Source organism: Staurois parvus, unplaced genomic scaffold (assembly GCF_062004578.1).
Source record: "Staurois parvus isolate SC_StPar_1 unplaced genomic scaffold, SC_StPar_1.0 ptg000361l, whole genome shotgun sequence".
Classification (NCBI taxonomy): Eukaryota; Metazoa; Chordata; class Amphibia; order Anura; family Ranidae; genus Staurois; species Staurois parvus.
In genome coordinates this window covers 7,612,427-7,638,805 of record NW_028318157.1, presented here as the reverse complement: position 1 = coordinate 7,638,805, position 26,379 = coordinate 7,612,427, and the positions used below count along the sequence as shown (strand labels likewise).

The 26,379-nt window shown below is 39.4% G+C and overlaps 1 protein-coding gene across 1 annotated transcript in view; it reads left to right on the top strand.

The window, feature by feature from the left end:
* The window catches only part of AFF2 (ALF transcription elongation factor 2), a 759,231-nt gene that overhangs the window by 673,193 nt on the left and 59,659 nt on the right, over positions 1 to 26,379 (top strand). Inside the window, exons 13-16 of the mRNA XM_089684953.1 lie at positions 1,497 to 1,689; positions 5,462 to 5,601; positions 8,340 to 8,403; positions 13,233 to 13,369. Of these exons, the coding sequence (XP_089541079.1) occupies positions 1,497 to 1,689; positions 5,462 to 5,601; positions 8,340 to 8,403; positions 13,233 to 13,369 (534 nt within the window). The remainder of the gene's footprint in view (positions 1 to 1,496; positions 1,690 to 5,461; positions 5,602 to 8,339; positions 8,404 to 13,232; positions 13,370 to 26,379) is intronic.

Below are 26,379 nucleotides of genomic sequence, written 5' to 3'. Positions count from 1 at the left end.
CTGGTAGCACCAGTGCTGGTCACAATATTCAAATTAAGGGTTTATTTTTTCCCCTGAAGGGTTCTTTAGAGACTTCTTTGCATGCACACCTTCAGCCAGAATGTGGACTGCATGAAAGTGCATCCATTCAAACACACAACCCTTGGAAGCCATCTCCCTACTGCCCACTCCTGCAAGCTAACTGACAGCTGTCACCTATTCTGTTTGACTTGGGTGAATGTGCATTCTCACCTAAAAAGGAAGTTATAGATGCTGCACCCAGAAACCTGGAACTGGTGGCAGTAAATAGGAACTAAGTAAATGTTTGTGCACACATACCATGCATGTTAAGTTGTGGTGGATGTTGGCATGCATAAATGAAAAAAAAATAACATTTAGTACCTCTTTAACTCACTTCCTCTCACTCCTTCGTGACATCTTCACCTGATCTTCCTCTGGGTTTGAAATCTTCAACCATGTTGATTGGCTGAGCCAGAATGACATAAATGTATACAGGAGTTCATTCTGGCACAGAGGTGTGCAAAGAATATACACTGAGCTGTGCAACTCAGTGGACATTCTAACACAGACTGCAAATGTGAAGTTAAGTATGTTTTATTGCAGAAGAGACATAGCATGTCACTCCTGCAATAAGGAGCCTGTCTGTTTGCAATGTTTTAACCTAGAATGTAGCAGAAATGGATTCTTTGGAAATAATCTCAGGAAGTGCTGCATCCCCTGTAGACGTAGATATTACAGATCGTGAGTGGGGTAATTTCCTCCCTACAGTACCATTTAGAAGGGTGTCAAAATGATGTGGTTTAGCTGAAAAAGTTTATTTAGAATATGAGTTAAAGATTAGGTGTGATTAACATAACTAACCAGAAGGACCTTCTGTGAACATGAAGTGTTAAGAATGAAGGACAAAGGTACTGGATATTTAAAAGGAGATGTAAGATGCTAATTTTCAATTTCCCTGAATTATTATTTGTTTAAATTATATAGAATGAAACAATAAAAGTATGGACATCTCTAGCTGGGTAGGACCACCTAAAACTTCAAGTTAGTCAGGAACAAAGACACACATTTTGACAGGAAGATCTTGTCAATGGAGTTGTCAAAATATATAAGCAACAAGAGGGGGGATCTGTCCCATAGGCCCATCCTACAGCTGAAATATTAATTTTGGCATGAATGACATTTTAATTGCCTTTGGGTAAAAACTGGGTGGTACTTTTACACCATATGCATCAGAAGAAGATCTTTATGCCACCTGACTTACTGCTGATTGAAATGGAAGTGAACAGATGTCTTCCCACCTCCATAACACATCTGCTCTTCTTTGGCTAGTTTTAAAGGTGTAAAAAAAACTTGGAACCCCTAGTGCATAGCATATGTTATAAAAAGTGAGCATTTTATGAGTAGTTGTACCTCTAGTACATAGCGAATTTCAACACCTTGTTGGTTGGTGGGTTGGTTTAGAGAACACCAATATGTTTTTATCTTTTCCTATCTAGGACGAAGAAATCAGCCAAAAAAAGAGAAGAAAAAATTGCCCCTCCTTTGTTGTCACCTTTGGGGGATGAGCAAGTTCACAGATTACATTCCAATGACAACAATTCCTTTAATCAAGAGGGGGGTATTGCTGCTGTGCAAGTTCCTGTCACTTCTTCAAGACACAAAAAAAATGGGAGCACAACAAACACTAAAGTAAGTTATGTGAGTTTTGCTTTTAAGATTTAAGAAAGGTGATTAAAGATACACTATATTGCCAAAAGTATTAGTACGCCTGCCTTTACATGCACATGAAATTTATTAGCATCCCAGTCTTAGTCCATATGGTTCAATATTGAGTTGGCCCACCCTTTGCAGCTATAACAGCTTCTACTCTTCTGGGAAGGCTGCCCACAAGGTTTAGGAGTGTGTCTATGGGAATGTTTGACCATTCTTCCACAAGCACATTTGTGATGTCAGGCACTGATGTCGGACGAGAAGGCCTGGCTCGCAATCTCTGCTCCAATTCATCCTAAAGGTGTTCTATGGGGCTCAGGACAGGCCAGAGAAGTTCCTCCACCCCAAACTCTCTCATCCATGTCTTTATGGACCTTACTTTGTGCACTGGTGCACAGTTATGTTGAAAGAGGAAGGGGCCATCCCCAAACTGTTCTCACAACGTTGGGAGCATGAAATTGACAAAACTGTCTTGGTATGCTGATGCCTTAAGAATTCCCTTCACTGGAACTAAGGGACCAAGCCCAACCCTTGAAAAACAAATCCACACCATAACTCCCCCTCCACCAAACTTAACACTAGGCACAATGCAGTCATGCAAGTACAGTTGTCCTAGCAACCACCAAACCCAGACACATCCATCGGATTGCCAGACAGAGAAGCGTGATTCGTCACTCCAGAGAACACGTCTTCACTGCTCTAGAGTCTATTGGAGTTGTGCTTTACACCACTGCATCCAACGCTTTGCATTGCACTTGGTGAATGAAGGTGACTGGGAAACCCAGTCCACAAAGCTCTCTATGCACTGTTGTTGTGTTAATCTGAAGGCCACATGGCATTTGAAGGTCTTTAGTGATTGACTCTGCAGACAGTTGGTGACTTCTGTGCACTGTGCACTTCAGTATGTGCTCACCCCACTCATTTTTCATGGCCTAACATTGCTTCCACTTTGCTATAATACCACTAACAGTTGACCATGGAACATTTAGTAGCAAGGAAATTTCACGGACAGACTTCTTGCACAGGTGGCAACCTATCACGGTACCATACTTGAATTCGCTAAGCTCTTGAGAGTGACCCATTCTTTCACAAATGGTTGTAGGATCAGTCTGCATGCCTAGGTGCTTGATTTTATACACCTGTGGCCATTAAGGTGATTGGAGCACCCAAATCCAATGATTTGGAGGGGTGTCCCAATACATTTGGCAATATAGCGTATTTTTGAGTTATGGGTTATGATCATTTAATACCAAATCATAGCAGCCTTAGCAAAATTTCCATTAATTGGCATATGTGCTAAAAGTATGTTTCACAAACCTTCTAAGTATCTGTTAGATAGGAGCTGGGACCTTATGCCAGATCACACAAAGAACAGATTACAAGGACTTGTTGACTTCTAGATTGACCTACAATCCATAGAATTATAACATCTGTTTGAAAGTATGGATGAGTTTTCTGAACATACAGTTGTGTTCAAAATAATAGCAGTGTGTTGAAAAAAAGTGAATAAAGCTCAAAATCCTTCTAATAGCTTTTATTTATATACACACAAATGCATTGGGAACACTACACATTCTATTCTAAATCAAAACCTGAAGAAAAATATATCAAATTGTGTTGTTCCTCTAAAAAAATTGAAGAAAAGTGAATATTAGACTGTTCAAAAAAATAGCAGTGTTTGTATTCTTCTTTACAAACTCAAACATTTACTATATAAACTGAAAAATGTTTGAAGATTTTGCTTTCCTTTGAATCACTTAATTAATATTTAGTTGTATAACCACTGTTTCTGAGAACTGCTGTACATCTGTGTTGCATGGAGTCAACCAACTTCTGGCACCTGTGAACAGGTATTCCAGCGCAGGATGATTGGACTACATTCCACAGTTCTTCTCTATTTCTTGGTTTTGCCTCAGAAACTGCATTTTTGATGTCACCCCACAAGTTTTCTATTGGATTAAGATCCAGGGATTGGGCTGGCCACTCCATAACATCAATCTTGTTGGTCTGGAACCAAGATGTTGCACGTTTTCTGGTGTGTTTGGGGTCATTGTCTTGTTGGCACACCCATTTCAATGGCATTTCCTCTTTAACATAAGGCAGCATGACCTCTTCAAGTATTCTGATGTATTCAAACTGATCCATGATCCTTGGTATGCGATAAATAGGCCCAACATCGTAGTAAGAGAAACATCCCCATATCATGATGCTTGCGCAACCATGCTTCACTGTCTTCACAGTGTACTGCGGCTTGAATTCAGTGTTTGGGGGTCGTCTGACAAACTGTCTCTGGCCACTAGACCCAAAAAGAACAATCTTACTTTCATCAGTCCACAAAATGTTGCGCCATCTCTCTTTAGGCCAGTCAATGTGCTCTTTGGCAAATTGTAACCTCTTCAGCAAATGTCTTTTTTTCAACAGTGGGACTTTGCGGGGATTTCTTGCAGATAGCTTGGCTTCACATAGGCATCTTCTAATTGTAACAGTACTCACAGGTAACTTTAGACCTTCTTTGATCTTCCTGGAGCTGATTGTTGGCTGTGTCCTTGCCATTTTGGCTATTCTTCTATCCATTTGAATGGTAGTTTTTCACTTTTTTCCACGCCTTTCTAGGTTTTGGTTGCCATTTTAAAGCATTTGCGATCATTTTAGCTGAGCAGCCTATCATTTTCTGCACTTCTTATATGTTTTCCCCTCTCCAATCAACTTTTTAATCAAGGTACGCTGTTCTTCTGAACAATGTCTGGAACGACCCATTTTCCTCAGAATTTCAGAGAGAAATGCACTGTAACCAGCATGTCCAACATTTGCTGCCTTCCTTCCTTAAATAAGGGCAATAATTGCCACCTGTTTTTCAAAGAACGAATGACCTCACTAATAGAACTCCACACTGCTATTATTTTGGACATGCACCTTTCAATTAGTGATTTAATTACACAGAATCAGCAGCATGCATGTCATGACTGTTGGGTCTGTTGGATTTGTATTACTCTACTACACCTGCTAGTAAATTATTTGCCATGTAGAAATATAATTTCTACCAAAAACAGTGATTGATCAGGTTAGTGATGTCTTACTGCTATTATTTTGAACACAACTGTAGGTAACACAGATAGGAATAACATTTTGCTAAAAGCTCTAACTTTTCCCTATTGCTTCCAAACCTTAAAAGACGTTTGGGTAGGACTCATACTTCAGCTACTTAGTAAACCAAGTGATGATCTGTACAAGTTAGCTTACAATCAAAATTAAAGTTAATTTTAGTGTGCCTAAACTGCTTAAAGCTGACTTTGAGTAGTTGCTATTGATTACTTCATATTATTGCTCTTTGCATTAGCTTTTTTATTCTCAGACATCAAAGTGTCCTTATTCCTTAAAGCAGGGAGTAGGTACATTGTCCATACAATTTGTAATGTTGCATGGGGATCATTTTGTTGTTTAGAAGTTTTATCAGACTGAAATTATTTTATGGTGTTTACTAAACTTGGTATCATTGCCATCACTGCCAGTCTAAAAGAAGAAACAGATTTAAATAGGTGCTGCAAATCTCAGTGCAGGTGGAAAAAGGCAAAATGACCCCAAAGCCCCAATGTCTGAAAAGTACTCTACTCTGCCAAGGTGACACACATACTCATATGTTTAGTTTCTTTTTCTGTTGTTACTTAGCTTTGTCTGCTCCGTAATTTTAAAAACTTTATTTTTCAGACAGATGCATTCTCTGTACTCTGAGCCATTTATCTTGTATTTACAGGAAGATGAGCACAGGAGACCACAAAGCAGTGGCCTTGAAACTATCCTGCATCACATAGAGCCTGATGTATGGTCATCAATACCTGCATTAAACAATGGCGATACCGATTCTCGAAGAACGAAGATAATGTTTGATGAAGCGTATGTAGTATTCTAATGAATGTTTGTGAATAGATGTGGGTCATGTTTTTCTTTATACTTTAATTGTGGAAATGACATTTCCAATTTGCCTGAAAACACCTCTTTGTAGTAATTGATGATGCTCCTTTTGTCTAACAACCCCCCATAGATAACATTGGCACCTTTAGCCTTTTAGTTAAAGTGGATTTACAGGGAAGATAAAGTGGTTTTGTAATAATTGTTTTTATCATGGTCAGGACTTAAGTACTGTATATATTTTTTTAAATAGTACATATGATGCATTCTTATTGTTAGCCAGCAGGTGGTGCCTTTAGCACCTTTTTAATGTTTTCCTGATTCATCTTACCACCTGATGTAAAAACCCTGAAGTTGATGATCTAAAGGCAAATCGGATGTTTGCACTGCAAGGGAAGCTGCACATTCCAAGGGAAGTTTACCCAGAGCTTAAAAGAGAAGTATGTGCAATATATATATATATATATATATATACTCAGGTGGATGCAGCATCAGTCTGATGCTGTATCTGTCCCCTGTTGGCTATGCAATGAGAACTGAGCAATCAAACATCGCTGAATTCTCAGTTTTCCCCCTTCACTCTGAGCAGAGAGCCGCAACTGCCTCTCTGACTCTGCCTCTCCAGTACTTACTGGAGCACTGGGCTGTGGAGGGGGTGGGTGCTGCTGGCTCAGGCTCTCAGCGGATCACTGAGAGGCTGAGCCAGGTACCTATCCAGATTTCTGGGTGGACCATATGTGATCTTTTCAGAGCCTGGACCTGCTGAGTGATGTCCATTGACAGCTGTTGACTGAAAACAGATCACAGGAGTGCAGAATGAACTGCACTTCTGGGACCTGCAGGAGAAGTATACCAAAAATAGCTTTGGCTATACTTCTCCTTTAATCCTTGGCAAATTTCCTTGCAAAGTGCCACTTCCTTCCAAAGTGAACTGCCTTTTGCCTCTAGTTAATCAATCCTCCTGTCTTTGCAGAAAACAAGCTTAATTTACACGCTAGTGAATGAATGAAAGAAGAGACTCAACCATTATCAGATGTCTCCATCAGAGGTTTTAATTAGACAGCAAGCAGACAACTCTTGCTTTGCTGCCTCTTTAGATAACCCATAGTGCCATGAGAATATTTTGTCAAGTTATAAATGTTTATATCAAAGATTGTGTATATTTTATAACATATTTCAAACATATGTTTAAACATAAACTTAAAAAAAAAGAATCAAAACTATTATAGCTGTCCTTAAAGTTTAAAGTAATTTGTGTTTTTTTTGTTTAATAAACTGCTCGCCCTGGGGGTACTGCTGCGTGCTCATCCCCAAGCCGCTGCTCTATGTGTCCAGAAGACACATAGAGCCGCAGCTCCCCCCCCCCCCACACACACACACTCTCTCCTCTTTGACTCATTGGCCGTGATTGCCAATGGGCTCCCGCTGCTGTCTCAGCCAATGAGGAGGAAGAGTCCTCAGACAGCAGAGGTTGTTGAGAACATTTTAAAAGTTAAAAGATGCTATAGCACTTCTACATGGTTAATGATCGGGAGATTGAAGGAATCCTTACCGATTTGGCATTACAAAGCACAATTTGATTGCTCGGAGACTAGAGTTCTGTGAGCAGTGAGGTGACACTGTCTGCATGTTTATAGCACTGATCTGATGGTGTGGGTTTGAGCACATGAAGAAGCAAATGATCTGTGAAGAGTTGGATTGTCTGTAATACATTGATTATTTCACATACTATGTACTTGGTTCATGAACATTTATTTATCTTATTGATTTGTATCACCACACTCTTATTCACACTTTGTTTGTTAATTTTGTTTATTTGTTTTATGTATGTGCAGCGCAGCATTGATTCTGTTTATGTCATTCATCATTACGCTGTCTTGTACTACTCAACACATGACAGTTTTATTGCTTGCTAAAACCAGTGTCTCTACATGGGATGTTCTGCATACATTTAAAATAAGAAAAGAAAGAAAAAATGAATAACACAAAATGTGTTCTTTTGTAGCACATACTGCCTTATGTATTTTAACAGGAAACTCAGAAATGCAAATTATCGTGTGCGAGAAAAAGCTTCCTTTTTAAGTTTTCTGTTGTATTGTACATGTCTAATAGTAATATTGATATTCAAACAATTTTAAACTCTAAATTTATAGGCTTTTCCCCTCAGTTTTCACCTGGTGATCCGACCAGTAACACTTCTTGTATACGTGTGCCTGCATTCTGGATGAAGGAGCAACAGGGACACCTTTGGACTTTGGACTGAAGCATTGTTCATTTTTAAGCAGTTACAGCAACAGTTTTTTTCCTTTTGGGATAAAGGTTTTACATAAATAAATAAAAGCTGACCATTGTAAGCACCACTGTCAGGGGTAAGCAGTTAATCTTACGCAACTGTTAGAAAACAAAAAAAGGCTTAAACTGCTACATCTTCAGGATAGCATGTTCTGTTGAAAAAAAAACAGGCTTACTGGCCAGATCACCTGGTGAAAAAAAAGAAAGCAAGCTAAAAGAAAGAAACCTAATGCAGCCATCACATCTAAGAATTGGCAAGCTGCAATATAATAAATATTTGCTTTTGGATTTAATACTGTTTTAATGTAAATGGACTGTGCTTGCTTTCTGTATGATTGCACATGAATAAATTATTACAATGTACTTAAAATACAGTCTTTCTACTCATCTTTTGTATATTAATTTTCACTTTCTTTAATTCTGCCATTCAGATTACATAATGCTGATTATTACATGCAGGAAGCTAAAAGGTTGAAGCACAAAGCAGATGCTTTGGTAAGTTTGCACATCTTCATTTTGCACAGGGATTCTTTTCCCTATTCACTTTGTTTCAGAGGCGCAATGATTCGGTATTTATCCCTACACTACACTGTACACTACAATGTACACAGCTCATAACCTGCCTTTACTACACAGATTATAAACCCAAAACAGATTTGACTGTGTGTTGTATGCCAATCAAGCCAAACTTCCTAGTCACATGATGACAATATATGCATTTGTATGATGACTGCTTATACAGTCATGAGGAGTGTGCCTAATTTAAAGGGGACATCTACTTTGTCTTGAAGAAAAGCTTTTTTATTTTCAGTTTAGAGCAAAGGGATTCCTTCCCAACAACACACATATCAATGCCACATCAGTTTGTTTAGGTTTGATTTGTTACTTTGCTCAGTAAGACCCAAATGATAATGAGAATTGTAATTAAAAAAATAAGGATAATTTTCATCAAAGATCCAGTTTGTCTAATATACTATATACTTTATAATAATATAAAATCAAGACAAATATGCCAGCCTGTGCAGTTGGTTCCTCTGCTATCCAACCTTTAAAAATATTTATTCAGTGTGAACACATTTACCGCCACCTCATGGAAAGGTCCCGATCACTACTTGTGAATGGGACCTTTCCGATCATGTGACCCCTGTGACAGCCAATCACGGCAGTCTCATGAGTTAATGTAAGTGCTTACCTGTAGGCCCTTTCTGCCCTCCCAGAAGCTCGGCAAAAAAACCCAGTAAGTGTTGATATGTCCTGCAGAAGTGTTGGGACTGCAGATGTTGGAGGCTCACTCTCGACATCACAGAAGTAAGCGGTAGTCCTCCTTCAAATCCCCACAACAAAGCTGTGGCAAAGCCGCTGGAATCCCCCTAGGGGTGCCCTGGTCGCTCCTGTGATGCTGGGAGCATGTCTCTAATGGTTGCAGTGCCCTAGCACTTGGCCAGGATATATCAACACTAAATGAAAGCTTTTTGGACAGGCTTCTGGGGGGACAGGTGCAAATGGCCTTAGAGTATGACATTATAGTAAACACATTTTACAAATATGTACAATATATTTAACCTACAGGCACTACTTCTGTGCTTAGGCTGTTTTCTTAAAAAAAGAGAATGTAACCTTTTCCACAGAATATTGATATTTCAGCTGTGGGTGATTGCTTATTAGTTGAATCACATGATGGTCCCGACTTGGTAGCGGTGCTTGTAGCAGGAAACAGAGTTGCAATATCCTGGAATGTGTTGACCAAATCTATTGATTTTTAAATATAATATTTCTCTGATATTCAGGTACTTATATAGCGCCATCAGTTTACATAGTGCTTTACATATATGTTGTACATTCACATCAGTCCCTAACCCTCAAGCGGTGTACAATCTAAGGTCCCTAACTCGCATTCATATATACACATACTAGGGCTGATTTAGACAGGATCCAATTAACGTAGCATGTCTTTGGAGTCTTATATGATTTGGTAAATTAAGAGTTCTTACCCGAAAGTGAAAGGTTTATTACACCAACCAAAATTTATTAGTGATTAGTATGGAGGTCTAAACTAACACAAACAATCTATCAAGTTACATAAAAGAAACATTATTAACCACTTTCCCTCCTGAGGATTTACCCTCCTTCCTGACCAGGCCATTTTTTGCTTTACAGCGCTGCGTTACTTTAACTGACAATTGTGCGGTCATGCAACGCTGCAACCAAATGAAATGTACGTCCTTTTTTCCCATGAGTTGAGATTTCTTTTAATGGTATTTGATCAAATGTGCGTTTTTTATTTTTTGCGCTATAACAAAAAAAGACTGACAATTTTGAGAAAAAAACTATATTTTTGACTCTTTGCTATTAAACATGTCCAGTAAAAAAATTTAAAAATCAAATGTTGTCATAAATTTAAACCAAAATGTATTCTGCTACATGTCTTTGCTAAAAAGAATCACAATACCTTAATCACAAATAAATTAATTGGTTTACATGAAAGTTATAGCATGTACAAATGGCAGTATATATACTGTAATTGTTTTAAAATTTTTACTAGTAATGTCGGTGATCAGCGACTTATAGCGGGACTGCAAGACTACGGTGGACATTCTGACACTGGGGGGGGGGGGTGACTCGGTGTCACTGGCATCCCCAGTGACACCAATACAATGATCAGTGCTAAAAAAAAAAGCACTGACACTGTACTAATGGCACTGGGCAGGAAAGGTGATCAAAGGGTTAACTGTGTGCAGGGGAGTGTTTTACTATGGGGCCGTGTCAGTGGCTTTACTGTAATCACACTGTGTCGTGCACAGCCAATGCAGAGCAGTGTACCCAAGCTGATAGGGAGGAGGACTGTTATTAAACAAAATAGTCCTCCTCCCCATCGGAGATCTTTAGAAATCAGTGGGCGTTGGCGAGTAATTACCGGCTGGGACCTGGTGATTGACAGCGTGCCCTCTACCCAGAAATGCAAAATCACATATATATATATGTGATTTGCGCACCCGTGCCGCCCTGTAGCAGTATTTCTGCTATAGGGCAGACAGGAAGCGGTTAAGATAGTTCTAACATATTACAAAATACAAACAGTGAGACAGAAAAGACATAAGACAAACATTTACATATAAGTGCAAGAGATATATCCCATAATTACCATGGAACTGCATGTAAGGGCTCCATTCTCCTAACTGGTGTTCCCAAAAAGGACCTCTCTCCATCTAGTGTCTATTGTTATAGGCCTCTCCTCTATTAGTTTTCATAGAGTAGCTCTGATTGGTTGGCAAATCTATTTACTTTCATAATTGGCTAACTTCAAACCCTGTATTCAGCATACACCAACCCTCTTTAAGTCAAATCTTGGCACGCCGTTTATGAAATTTGAGTATGCCAGTTCATGACCTTTTCCTAGGAAACTAAGTATTCATGAAAGGCTGGCCACCTTCATTGCATATCTAAAAGAGGGATCCTTTGATGTGGATATTTGTGAAGACAACAGGTTTGGGTCCCATTGTTAGATAAATTAACTCTGGCACCGAACCATCTGAAAGAGGATTCTCAGCAGAGGAGCATCTAGACTTCTGTTACACAGTAAAGAAATTGTAATTGATAAAATATTCCCTCTGGCAACTTAAACCATCCCACACTATCTGTAGAGCAGGGATTTATGAAAAGACATATTACACACCCACACTGATACAGCTCTAACTGAAATATATTCATAATTACAACATTATTTACAGTGATAATGGAGATTTCACATAAGCTCATTATCTAACAAATGTTTTTACACTCCTCTGTGTTTTTTGCCCAAATGTACATAGATTGTATGGACATTTAGTAATACTTGGTGTGAGGTTTAGCATGCTTGTTTTTCGCCATTCGTCTTTGTATTCCTTTTTGTATTATTCCCCTAAACAAAACCTAAGTTAGAACCCCCCACCCACCCTGACCCAGGTGCTTATTTATCTCTCAATGACAACAGCAACCACTGGTGTTCTTCTTGCTCTGGCTGCATCTGCATAGTAACTCCTATAGGCTTGTATGGGACCATACATCACCACAAGAGATGCTAGCAGTACATCTTCATTTAAGTCTATTGAGGAGAAAACTGCTGCTGTTGTACATAGGTCAGTAAACACGTTGATGAGTTCTAACATAGATTAGATTAGAGGGCTAAGGATGGGCTCAGCTTTTTTTAACAGAACTTCTACATTAAAGTGGTTGTAAACCTCAGACATGAAATATGAACAAAGCATATCCCTCTATAATTTAAGTAAGAGCAATAAGTATGATTTCTGTCTGCTGCATCCTTCCTCTGCTATCAGCATGAGTCAATTCCGACAAGTTGTCCTGACGCCAAGAGAAAAATGGTGACGGGAGGGACCTCCAGCAGATTGATAGCCTCAGCTCTGTTCCTGTGAGCTGTGTGGAGGGGTTGTGTCTCTTCCCTCCAATCAGCTCTCAAAGCTCTCCTCACTGAGCTCTGCAGAGTGTAACTTCTGCTTTCTGTCCCCTTTTTTAACTCTAACAAGCTTTACGTTCTGGAGTTTGAACAGATGTAGAGAAGAGAAGACAGCAGACAAGCAGGTACAGCTTTTGTCGGAGGATTTGTTTCATCTCTGTGTAACACCTGAGGCCACTTCTTTCACTCGGTATATGAAAGGGTTCACAACCACTTTAAACATTCTCTATTTCAGATTTCAGTTATACTTCCCAGCTGGGCGCCAAACCTCACTCTTCCTGCTACAAAAGTTGTGTTCCCTCCCCTGTTGCTTTTAGCAGTTTAAACACCTGGGTGTTCTTAACACTGAATCCTTAGCAGACATAAGGAACCACTGAGTGATTTAAGGATTTAATATAATTGGACGATTTGATGATGCCACAGGGTTTTCTCTTTTTTTTTTTTACTATTAGTGGCATTTCTCCTGCACTCAAGGTAGTAGTAATCAGGCTGCATGATAACGCTGCCCCTGGGGTTGGGTCCATGACAGCCTCGGTTAAACTTTAGAGGTATTGGGCTGAATGACACTGGCTGTTCTTCAGTCCAGAAGACTGAGGACATCTAATGGTGGAAAGTAAGTACTGCAGGGGCAGCTATTTATTGAAGGAGAGTATCACAGCAAAAACCAACGTTTTATTTTTAAGAGCAATGTGTTTTAATTTTTGGATGGAGTTAATTTTTAACTCTCCAGTATCTGCTGAAATGTCACTTATTTTTGACCTGACTTCTTAAGTGTTGCTTGTACAGAGACAAGGACTTGTGCATGTGTTGTGCATTGAGGTCTTTTGTTCATGTCTATGTTTTATAATAACCATGTCTTTTTACTATGTTTCAGATAGAAAAGTTTGGCAAAGCTGTGAATTATGCTGACGCTGCCCTCTCTTTCATCGAGTGTGGCAATGCTATGGAGCGAGATCCATTAGAAGCAAAATCTCCATACACCATGTACTCAGAGACTGTGGAACTCATCAGGTTAATGTCTATTTTGTGATCATTTTCCTTATCTCATTTCGGTCGTAATTAGAACCTGCTAAGTTTTTTAAAGAAAATAATTTCAGCATAATGATTTGTTCAAGGCATCTTCATCTCTGAAGTCAGCGTAATTACTTCTTGCCATTTTATTAATGTGATGGAAAATGTGTAATTGATGGACAGTGCTTTTATAAATTAGCCCCTTTAGAGGTTATAATGTGACTGTTATAATTTGCAATATTCATAAAATTCAAATTGAAATGTAGTGGGTGGCTATAAAGCACAGTCATTATAATATTTGGCACAGAAGCCTGCCTTTAAAGGGTGCAATATTAGACTGCAAATTACGTTCAAGAGGTTTTTGATCATTTTTTTTTCCTATGAAGAAAAATGTTCTTTTCTTCTGTTTCTTTGGTCTATAAGGCCGATGAGAAGAAAAGTGAACTTTAATCAACAAAGTTAAAGTGAATTATAGCCGTTTTTGTCTTACAGATATTAGGCAGCTCATCTCGTTTGAAGTATCAATTGATTCATTTAGTGAATTTAACCTCCCTCATAATGAAAGTTAAATAATTATGTTATCATTTTTTCAGTAGCCATCAACCACAAAAGATGGAGTCTGCATACTAATATGCAGTACATGTTTAAAGATCTTACATTTAATTGGAAAGTAGAGCTAAATACAATTGGGATATTTACACATACACAATCACACACACACCTGTCTGTGTATCTTTCTATCTGTCTATCTATAAATCTGTCGCTGTCTGGCCAGTATCTATATCTATCTATCTATCTATCTATCTATCTATCTATCAATCTTTAGCTAGTATTTAGCTCTATTTGCCAGTATACCTATTCACTTCCTGCCATATAGCACAAGGAGGGTGCAGTTCAACAACAACTAGACCTAGAACTGGTGGCTCCCACAAGGTAGTTCATAGCCTTGATTTCAAGCCCTGAAGATAGCTTTTGCCCTTCTAGCTATATTTAGTTGACACCCACAAACTCAAGGAAGCTGAAGACCAGTGATCATTTGACAAATTATAATAGTTCAAATATTGTGCATTTTCAGTGTATACATGCATAGTTATTTTACATATGTTATTTATTTTTATATATATATATATATATATATATACAGTGGGGATCAAAAGTTTGGGCACCCCAGCTAAAAATTTGTATTAATGTGCATAAAGAAGCCAAGGAAAGATGGAAAAATCTCCAAAAGGCATCAAATTACAGATTAGACATTCTTATAATATGTCAACAAAAGTTAGATTTTATTTCCATCATTTACACTTTCAAAATAACAGAAAACAAAAAAATGGCGTCTGCAAAAGTTTGGGCACCCTGCAGAATTTATAGCATGCACTGCCCCCTTTGCCAAGCTGAGACCTGCCAGTGTCATGGATTGTTCTCAATCATCGTCTAGGAAGACCAGGTGATGTCAATCTCAAAGGTTTTAAATGCCCAGACTCATCTGACCTTGCCCCAACAATCAGCACCATGGGTTCTTCTAAGCAGTTGTCTAGAAAACTGAAACTGAAAATAGTTGACGCTCACAAAGCTGGAGAAGGCTATAAGAAGATAGCAAAGCGTTTTCAGATGTCAATATCCTCTGTTCAGAATGTAATTAAGAAATGGCAGTCATCAGGAACAGTGGAAGTTAAAGCAAGATCTGGAAGACCAAGAAAAATATCAGACAGAACAGCTCGCAGGATTGTGAGAAAAACTATTCAAAACCCACGTTTGACTGCACGATCCCTCCAGAAAGATCTGGCAGACACTGGAGTTGTGGTACACTATCCACTATAAAGAGATACTTGTACAAATATGGTCTTCATGGAAGAGTCATCAGAAGAAAACCTCTTCTACGTCCTCACCACAAAAATCATCGTTTGAACTTTGCAAAGTTCTGTGGACCAATGAGGTTAAAATTGAACTTTTTGGCCGGAATGAGCAAAGGTACGTTTGGAGAAGAAGGGGCACAGAATTTAATGAAAAGAACCTCTGTCCAACTGTTAAGCATGGGGTTGGATCAATCATGCTTTGGGGTTGTGTTGCAGCCAGAGGCACAGGGAACATCTCACGAGTAGAAGAAAAAAGGATTCAATAAAATGTCAGCAAATTTTGGATGGTAACTTGATGCCATCTGTGAAAAAGCTGAAGTTAAAGAGAGGATGGCTTCTACAAATGGATAATGATCCTAAACACACCTCGAAATCCACGGGGGATTACATCAAGAGGCGTAAACTGAAGGTTTTGCCATGGCCTTCACAATCTCCTGACCTCAACATAATTGAAAATCTATGGATAGACCTTAAAAGAGCAGTGCGTGACAGACAGCCCAGAAATCTCAAAGAACTGGAAGACTTTTGTAAGGAAGAATGGGCAAAGATACCTCAAACAAGAATTGAAAGACTCTTGGCTGGCTACAAAAAGCGTTTACAAGCTGTGATACTTGCCAAAGGGGGCAGTACAAGATATTAACTCTCCAGGGTGCCCAAACTTTTGCAGATGGCATTTTTTTGTTTTCTGTTATTTTGAAAGTGTAAATGATGGAAATAAAATCTAACTTTTGTTGACATATTATAAGAATGTCTAATCTGTAATTTGATGCCTTTTGGAGATTTTTCAATCTTTCCTTGGCTTCTTTATGCACATTAATACAAATTTTTAGCTGGGGTGCCCAAACTTTTGATCCCCACTGTATATACCGTATATACTCGAGTATAAGCCGAGTTTTTCAGCACATTTTTTGTGCTGAAAAACGCCCCCCTCGGCTTATACTCGAGTCAACGTCTGCAGATGGCTCCCCCCCCCCCTTCCAACAGAAGGGAAACTACGGTAAGTACAGGGGTGGGCAGGGGGCTGCTGTCTCTTACCTGGCTCCGGTCCCACGACGATCCGGTCCAGGAAGCGCGGCTGCTCCTTCATTCGGTTCATCCACTGGATGTTCGCGCGGCTGCTCGACTCCGCCTTCTCACTGGTGATTGGCCGCCAGAACTGTAGCTCAGGAAAGGCACACAGGCGGCCAATCACCGGCGAGGAGGCGGAGCTGAACGGCCCCGCGAAAATCGAGTGAAGGAGATGCAGGTAAGTGTGCCGTGCAGAGGTGCTGCTGCAACCACATATGCTGGCTGCAGCATCTCCATACTGGAACAGGGGTCAGCAAGTGTCAGTGGGAGGAATAGTGCCCCATCATTGGTGTCACTGATACCAATGATGGGGCATTATTCCTCCCACTGACACCAACGATGGGGCACTTTTCCTCCCCCCCACTGACACCAACGATTGGGCACTATTCCTCCCCCCCCCACTGACACCAATGATGGGGCACTATTCCACCCCCCACTGACACCAATCATGGAGCACTATTCCACCCCCCACTGACACCAATCATGGGATACTATTCCTCCCCCCCACTGACACCAACGATGGGACACTTTTCCTCCCCCCCCACTGACACCAACGATGGGGCACTTTTCCTCCCCCCCCACTGACACCAACGATGGGGCACTATTCCTCCACCCCCCCCACTGACACCAATGATGGGATACTATTCCTCCCACTGACACCAATGTTGGGACACTATTCCTCCCACTGACACCAAAGATGGGGCACTATTCCACTGACACCAATAATGGGGTGCTATTCCCCCCACTGATACTAATGATGGGGCACTATTCCTGCCACTGATACCAATGATGGGGCACTATTCCTCCCACTGACACCAATGATGGGGCGCTATTCCTCCCACTGACACCAATGATGGGGCACTATTCCTCCCACTGACACCAATGATGGGGCACTATTCCTCCCACTGATACCAATGATGGGGCACTATTCCTCCCACTGATACCAATGATGGGGCACTATTCCTCCCACTGATACCAATGATGGGGCACTATTCCTCCCACTGACACCAATGATGGGGCACTATTCCTCCCACTGACACCAATGATGGGGCACTATTCCTCCCACTGACACCAATGATGGGGCACTATTCCTCCCACTGACACCAATGATGAGGCACGATTCTTCCCACTGGTGTTCCCACCCTCGGCTTATACTCGAGTCAATAGTTTTTCCCAGTTTTATGTGGTAAAATTAGGTACCTCGGCTTATATTCGGGTCGGCTTATACTCGAGTATATACGGTATACACAAACACACTATATTGCGAAAAGTATTGGGACACCTGCCTTTACGAGCACAGGAAGTTTAATGGCATCCCAATCTTAGTCTGTAGGGTTCAATATTGAGTTGGCTCACCCTTTGCAGCTATAGCAGCTTCAACTCTTCTGGGAAGGCTGTCCACAAGGTTTAGAAGTGTGTCTAGGGGAATGTTTGACAATTATTCCAGAAACGCATTTGTGAGGTCAGGTACTGATGTTGGACAAGAAGGCCTGGCTCACATTCTCTGCTCTAATTCATCCCATAGGTGTTCTATCGGGTTAAGGTCAGGACTCTGTGTAGGCCAGTCAAGTTCCTCCACCCCAAGTTTGCTCATCCATGTCTTTATGGACCTTGCTTTGTGCACTGATACACAGTCATGTTGGAACAGGAATGGGCCATGCCAAAACTGTTCCCACAAAGTTGGGAGCATGAAGAGTTCCCTTCACTGGAACTAAGGGACCAGGCCCAACCCCTGAAAAACAACCCCACAACATAATCCCCCCTTCACCAAACTTTACACTTGGCACAATGCAGTCAGGCAAGTACCGTTCTCCTGCCAACCGCCAAACCCAGACATGTCCCAAAACCAGACAAACCCAGGATTGCCAGACAGAAACGTGATTCATCACTCCAGAGAACATGTCTCCACTACTCTAGAGTCCAGTGGCTGCATGCTTTACACCACTGCATCTGACGATTTGCATTGTACTTGGTGATGTAAGGCTTGGATGCAGCTGCTCAGTCATGGAAACCCATTCCATGAAGCTCTCTGTGCACTGTTGTTGTGCTAATCTGAAGGCAACATGAAGTTTGGAGGTCTTTAGCTATTGACTCAGATATGCAGATAGTTGGCGACTTCTTCGAAAGTAATGATGTTTTGCATTAAAAGCGGAAATGATGCAACATTCTTTTGCTTCTGCTGTTTGGTGAGACACCTAGCTATAAGGGGGTAAGCCTTATTTCATCGTTCACTTGTTGGTGCCCGCTTAGCTGGTGCCTCTGTGACTGAAGTTTCCAATTTATTTGCCATGATATGAAGTACAGTATCAAAGGTTATGATGGCATATACTATATACAGTATATATATATATATATATATTGAATATATACTGTATACAACTATAAACTCACACAGATAGATAGATAGATAGATAGATAGATAGATAGATAGATAGATAGATAGATAATGATAGATACAGTGTGTGTGTGTGTGTGTGTAAGGCTTGGTTCACACCTATGCGGTTTGCTCTGAACCATTTGTAAATGCTTTTTGCATTGTGAATTGCATTTTTGCCCCGTTTTTACCATGTTTTGCGTTTTCTGTCAGCTTTTTTATTTTGGTTATAGTGGAAATTTTTTTGTTGCTTAACAGAAAAAAAATGCAAAACACTGTAAAACACAGCAAAAACACACTACATGCATTTCAGCAGCTTCTCCATTGAACTCTATTGTAGCAAAAACTCTGCTTTTTGCATTTTAAAAAGTCCCTGACGCTTTCCAAAAAACGTGACAGCTCAAAAAAGCATAGATGTGAACATGTGCCATAGGAAACCATGTTAAATGGACTGTAGTGCATTTCTCTAAAAAGCACTAAAAATGCATTAATGTGAACCAGGGTAAATGTTATGAGCTCCTGCTCTGCATAAAGGTGTATCGTATTGGAAATTAAATTTATTGGTTCTTAAGAAAGTTTTTCATAAACATGGATCAGGCCAAACATTTTCCAGGCCATGTACTAGCATAAATATTAACAATATTCACCTGGGGAGCCCTCTGTAAAGTGGGTTATCATTGACCTCGCAGGCAGCAGAAAGAAAGGTCTCTATAACCGCACAGAGATTTTTTTCCAGTAATAAGACTCAGGAGTCTAATTACAAAGTGTGGTTGAGCTTGTATCGTACACCCGCTTTACCAAAACTGCCTAACAGATGTTATCAACACAGTAAGGAATGGATTAATATTTCACACATCTGGTGACCTTGCAAAAGCATTTGTCTCCTTTGGAAGGCACTTCATCAGCTGGTAGAAAACTACCTACAGACATTCAAGTGGTGCTAGTTCTCTTATTATCTTTGTGCTGGGTTATTCAAAGTCCATAATGACATAGCTATGATATCTGACTAAATGCAGTAAATAGAACTTGAACTTGAATGACTGCAGTCTTCTTCAGTGAACAGCTGGCTATCAAACTAGATTGTTATTTGAACCTAGTTTTCAACAGACTTTATACTTTGTATTTTATACTCAGCACATGCTGGGGTTATCAGAGATACATGCTTGCCAATGTGGTTGGTTTTTACTTTGAGTTAGTTTCTGTGCTAAACAGAGAAGTTGTTATTTATTGATTGATTATTATTATTATTTTGTTAATATCATTATTTACTATAGGGATGTGGGACATTTTAAGTCATTGGCATGTTGTAGGGGGAACACAAGTAACAATCACTACCAAAGCCCAGCAATGACTCTATTATATAATGTTTATTTTCCCATTTTCCCCTTATTTAACCTATAAAAACATTTTCTTTTTTAACCATAGATAACATTATCATTATGTCTAAAAGTGGCTTTCATATTTTGTAAAGATGTGTGTAGATTTTGCATTGTTAATGCTGAACACCAGGCAAACAGCTACATACACAGATCAAAAACATATTTGAGAACTGTTTTACTTGCCAAAGGTTTTGCACTTCTGTCCATCCAGTCCTGAGATTTACACATCTCTGCCACACAGCTCAGGGCAGAAGACCTGATTTTTAATATTCAAAGTGTGACAGCACTGAAATCTGGAAATTGGCTTGAGCAGGAAAGAGGTGAAAGTGTAGAGTACTGAAGTGGTCAATAATGTATTAATGATTACAGAGCTTCATTAATATGTGTCTTCATATCTGTCTGGAGTTCAGCTTTAATAATCAGTGTATCTTGTGGGTCTCAGTCTAGCCGCAGCCCTGAGTATAATAGCATACTATCCAGGGACCTAACTACAGGGGTCAAAATTGCGACCCAGCCCCGTGCTCCCCTATACACATGGATAGGAGGGGCAGCAGAGGCGGCATATAGAGAAACCAATCCTCTCTATTTTCATGTCATTTACAGGCCCCTTCCTTTTCTGAATGAACAGAGTCAGTGATCGGTACTGATGGCTGACTGTTCATTCATAACTGAAGCATAACTGTGTGTACTATGCTTCAGTTTGTGAATGAACAGGGAGCTCTGTACAGAGCTATTCCTGTCCATTCATTCTGTACTGCTGAGGGCTGTGTCCTCCATTTCCTTACTCTGTCTCAAAAGTGGAACATCAGAGGTCTGTTTAAACCCCTGATATTTCACCAAAACCCTTCAACAGGGCTCCTAAAATTTTTTTAAAAAATAATAAAAAATAAAATTGTTAAAAATAAGTAAATAAATAAAATGGTAAACCTGGTATGCCTCTGATACTATGAAAGGACCAAAAACACAGGATTTCTGAAAAAATTAACATAGCCTGCTAGTAATATGAAGGTGTAACATGTACAGTTATTTATTATCTCACATAGATCACAGTACTTTTCCTGACAATGCTTTCATCTGTATTTTCTCCAGAAGAAGGGCACTGTCTTTGTTTTGGAATCATCCAGAGTTGGCATCTACTTTCTTGTCCAATATGCTGGCTCACAGATAACACAATCATGTAAATCCTGCTATCACTGTACACGTATTGTCTATGTTAAACTCTCTAAAATAGACCAGTTTTCTTGCTACAGTCTTTCTTGGCTTGCTGCAAAGTAAGGCTATGTTCACATTAGCCAATATTCTGAAAAGAGGTCCTAGGTGGATCAGTTTTCAGAGTGGAACTAATCAGCCTCTGTTAGACCTTCAGAAGACAATGCTGCCAACACCTGAATGCCTGGGGCTAATGGTTCAAGTGTTTGGCTCACAGCTGTGGCATGGCCCCTCCTATTGACTTGAATGGCCAAGTTTTACAGGCATTATCGCATGATAATTATATTTGCTGGGCCTGAGGGATTTAGAAAATATCCTCCTGGTGTATTTTACACTTGCAATGAGTGGCCTCACTTATTTGTACTTCCCCCCAGCCATCCTTGTAAAAGAGGTCTTATAGGGTTGAAGTCTGATTACTTGGAAAGAGGGTACAGAGAAAATGTTTTCTCCTGCTTGCAACAGACTTATGATGTCATCTTAGACTAAACAAAGTCGCTGGACCAGAGCTCAAGGTTTACTTTCCAGAAAAACTTTACTGTTGTAAATTGTGTCGTGCCAGCAATGTGTTTCTACAGATTTGCACAGTTACTGGAGGGTCCACTGTGAGCATCACATAAAAATCAGATTGGAAAAAACTTTTTCTGTTAGTTGGATATCCTTGGATCAAACAGTGAGACAGATGTGGATAAATTCAAAACATTAGGGCCAGTGTGTAGTCAGCTCATTTGTAAACTAGCAGCCCCACAGGTGTGGGACAAAATTGTTCATGATTGTATTGGAATATTTAAACAGCTCTGTTGTTAGAAACAATAGGAAACATTTTGCTGGCTGAATGGAATTGTTCTTGAATCTGTTGTTCACTTGTTGGTATCTAAAAGGTTAATAAACATTCACATTCCAACTCAGTGAGACAGAATTGCCAATAACACTGACTGTTTGGAGATCTCATTTGAATAAGGACATCCTTAAGTCAAACTCTGTAAATGTTTTTGTTCTCTCTTACTTTTTTAAATTAGCCTGTCTGGATGTCTTAAAGTCTTCTTACACAAGACTATTACTTATTCCAACACAAGTGCCTGTGAAATCACATTAGGCCTGCAAACCACTGATCAGATGTGATGAATTGATTTCCTTGGCACTAAGTGCATACCGAGAAGTGCATTCAGTAAGCCAAATTAATTGAACAGTGCACTAAAACATATGGTTACTCTAATTAATAAGTGACATGAAGCTGCCAATAACCAGAAGATGCCCATTTAACAGTATAACAATTTAGAAGGCAAACCTATATATAGTGAAAGTAAAGTTGTGTCCTCCATAATTTGTGCTTATAAATTAATGAAAGTCTTTAGTTTTTTAAAAATAGCAAAAAGACAGTTTGCATGCTGTAACCTTAATAAAAACAATGTTGTGTTTCCCTCATGATTATTTGAAAATACTGTTTTGTATGGGGGGATCTATGGAGAAACATTTTTCCATGGGCAGGCAAATGGACATTTTGCCGAAAGGATTTATTGACTACCTTCTATATATTGCTTCTCAACGTGTTTGCAAAATAATATCAATAGACTCCAGTTAAAAGATTTTTTTTCCCTCATGTTGCTGGTAAAAAATGTCTGCCAATGACTGCATCTTGGAACAAATGATTTAAGCCTTGACATTTCCACCATGACGCAAAGAAAGAATCCCATCATAGTTAACTTCTTAGTTGCAGTTGGGTAATGGCAATCAAACTATACACTAGATGGTATTTTACCCCCTCTAACCTGCATTCTGTTTCCCGATAGTCCCTGCAAATTGTTTTAGGGAGTACCCAGATCGAGGCACTTTTATTCACATTTTTTGAAGCTGTAAAGTATTATGCCCTTTGCAGCAACAGGCTGTTCGTAAAACAGCCCAAATTATAGGATCTCAACTTACCTTGATAATGCCAATGTGCCTTTTGTTTGCATTCATACCAGATGTGTCTTCTCCCTGTGAAAGGTTACCACACTCTCTTTTTAGTGCTATTCGGTGGGCTGTTGCAATTAATTGGCGCTCTAAATCTGTAACATGGCCCCAAGCAATAGCGTGTATGGAATCCATTTCAAACTATGGCTAGTATATACCACACAATTTATGACACCATGCCAGTTTTTGAAAGGAATGGGATTATTGGACCTCTTATTGAGGTACTCTTGTATACTTTTCATTTGTCTTTGGGTCCCTGTCTAAATTTTACTTTATTTTCCTGGTGAGTTTACTTTGTCCTATCTACCCTAAAGATTCGCTGATAGTTGGATATGCTATTAGCGAATTATTTCTTACATTTTGCCTTTATGTTATGCCATTTGTTTGTGATACATAGAACATGTGGTACTTAGTTGATTTATATTGGTCATGTAGTAGCCAATATGCAAGTCTGGTCTCCTGATGCGTTTTGTTTTTGCAGTTACATTGTATGTATGATGGCATGTCTTGCCAATTTTTAATTCCACTAATCGGCTTATTATTAACTTCTAAGCCAATTTAAAGTAAATTCCCTGTCTAACAGCACATACCACAAGATTATAATTATACACGATTCATATAGTGCTAACAGTTTATGCAGGACAAGGAGACTGGACAGTTATAATACAATTTGATACAAGAGGAGGCCCTGCTTAAGGGAGCTTACAATCTAAAAGGAATAGGCAAGTGGTACAATAGGTAATAACTGGGAGGGATGTGCTGATGGAGAAAGCAGAAGTACAGTTTTTAGATAGGAGGCAGAATAGGCTTTCCTGGAGCGATGAATTTTCACAGATTGTCTAAAGGTAGGCAGAGTGGGATTTGCCAACTAACTGCATTTGTAGACAGAAAACTCTCCTTTGTGCCTCTATGAAGCACATTTAATTTGTTGCTAGGGGTCTGGCATTCCTAACTTCAGGATTAAGCCATGACAACTGCCTATTCCCCTGACTAATGAGGAAACTGAGGAACAGCAACTGATGGGACTCAGACCTCAATGTAGAATCCAAATCAAGTAAGAACATTCAAGGAAATTCCTAAAGGGTGTCCAAGACAGGTAGACAGGTACATGATTCTCTAGCACGCACCACATTTGGAAGTGTACTATGGCCTCAGTGCAACTGTGCTACTTCCCCGCCACTGAATCTTTTGCATACCAAAGTGGCAGGGAATTTTGTATGTAGGGGGTCGAGCCTGATGATAATTTGCAGGTACAAGTTCCTCTTCAGGTCTACTCCCCTTGTGATTGACAGCAGGCAGTAGGCGGATCCTTAGTCAACAGAGAGTCTGCTATTAGCTATATAATCCACCCACTATTACATGTAGAGAGCTGACTTGATGGGTAACTAATGTCTCAGCTTCACTATCAGGTTCTGCCCAATGCAGCGTCACTGGTTGCTGGGAGACCATCAGCTGTGATGCCAACAGTTCCTTTAACAACCAGCAACAAGGAGAGGGGAACAGAGGCAAATATGCCACTCTGCTAGACTGCATACAGGGACAGGCTCTCTTCCTGTTTCTGTATGCCAACTTAAAGTAGGTCCTAATTATCTCCCATTTCATTTTCTATGAACTGGAGGTAATTATTTTATATGGTGCATTGATTGTGTCACTTTGTAAAAGTGGCACTATAAAGAACTACCTGGATTTGCCACATGTGTTGGTAAAGTTACTGAAATGAGCAGTAGGGATTTTTAAACAAGTAGCAGGCCATAGCTCCAGAAAAGTATTGGCAGGGATTTATTGAATTCCTCCAAATATCTTTTCTTTTATTCAGTTGTAAATTAAATCTTCTGTTTATATAACAAAAAATGGACATAGACTATATTATTCTATGTAACCTGTTCTGGATTTTAACGTTTTTTAAAAATAACACTTCTATTTTAATCCTAAGACCCTCCAAATTTAGCAACTATTTTGAAAGTTACCAGTACACGCATTGCAATCTATAGAGAAGTAGGTTAGTATTTTTAACCTAGTTTTTTTTTGCACATACATAGTTGTCCTGGGACAGGGTTTAAATACTGTATAACTCAGCTTATACTTAGTTACTGGTGAAATTAAATATAACTCTGTGTCCATGTATTATGTGTAAATTGTATTACAATGAAAGAGGAGAACAAGAACTGTAAAAATCATTAGATGAATAATACGAACAAGGAATTTTAACAGTGAAGGTCCTCTGGAGAATGCATGTTCTATCTGTGCTTGCCTTTGGGTAACTGCATGACTGAGTGGCGGGTGATCTTGCCCTTCTAAATCTCCATACCTGCCATTGGCACTCTTGGAGGCATTGAAAAATAAAAGAGAATTTGTTAAAGACTGACATTTTGTATGAAACATGGTATCACTCTAAATTCTATAGAGTATTGTAAAGAATAAAACAAATCTAGTGCAGCAGGTAAACAATATTTTCCCTTTTTAAAAGGATTTGATTTACCTTCTTAGCTTAAAAAAATAGCATACCCAAATGAGGGATAACATGATTTAAAAGGAATTTCTAAAGATAGCAATTTGGTAGCTGACATTGCAGGCATTTTTAAAATGTTTATGCTTCATGGCTATCGTGGGATCTTGGCTTTACTACCTTCAGAGTCACTGACCCAAAACAAGCATGCAGCAAACAAAACCTAAACTATATGTCCATGTGCAGCACACGCGTTCTTTGTCAGTGATTCACTAGGTTGTGTTGCAAGAATTCATAATTTAGCACCTATTAAAAACATGTTAGCAAGTTGGCTGGTTCTCCTTACAGTAAATACATATTTATTCAAAAATAAATAAGGTAGAATCATCCTATCCTGAGGTATCTATGGCTTTATGGGCACCATCCTTTACTTGCATATCCACAGAACACCTCCCATGGTTGGGGGCCATAAAATTGGGACTTTGCATCTGCCACTAAGAGACTATATACATTGATTTAAAAAGCAATACATTCTTTGTTATACAATTAAAAAGCAGAGGAAACAAAATGAGTTGGAAACACATACAATATAATCATGTGTAATCAAAAAAGGATGTAAGTTCATTAAGTATAAGCTATTCTCTCCAATATGATGTCTAGAATCGATGCGTTTCTCGAAAAAGTTGCTTCTTCAAGATGCACGCCTATTGCATATGTGTTCTATGGATATA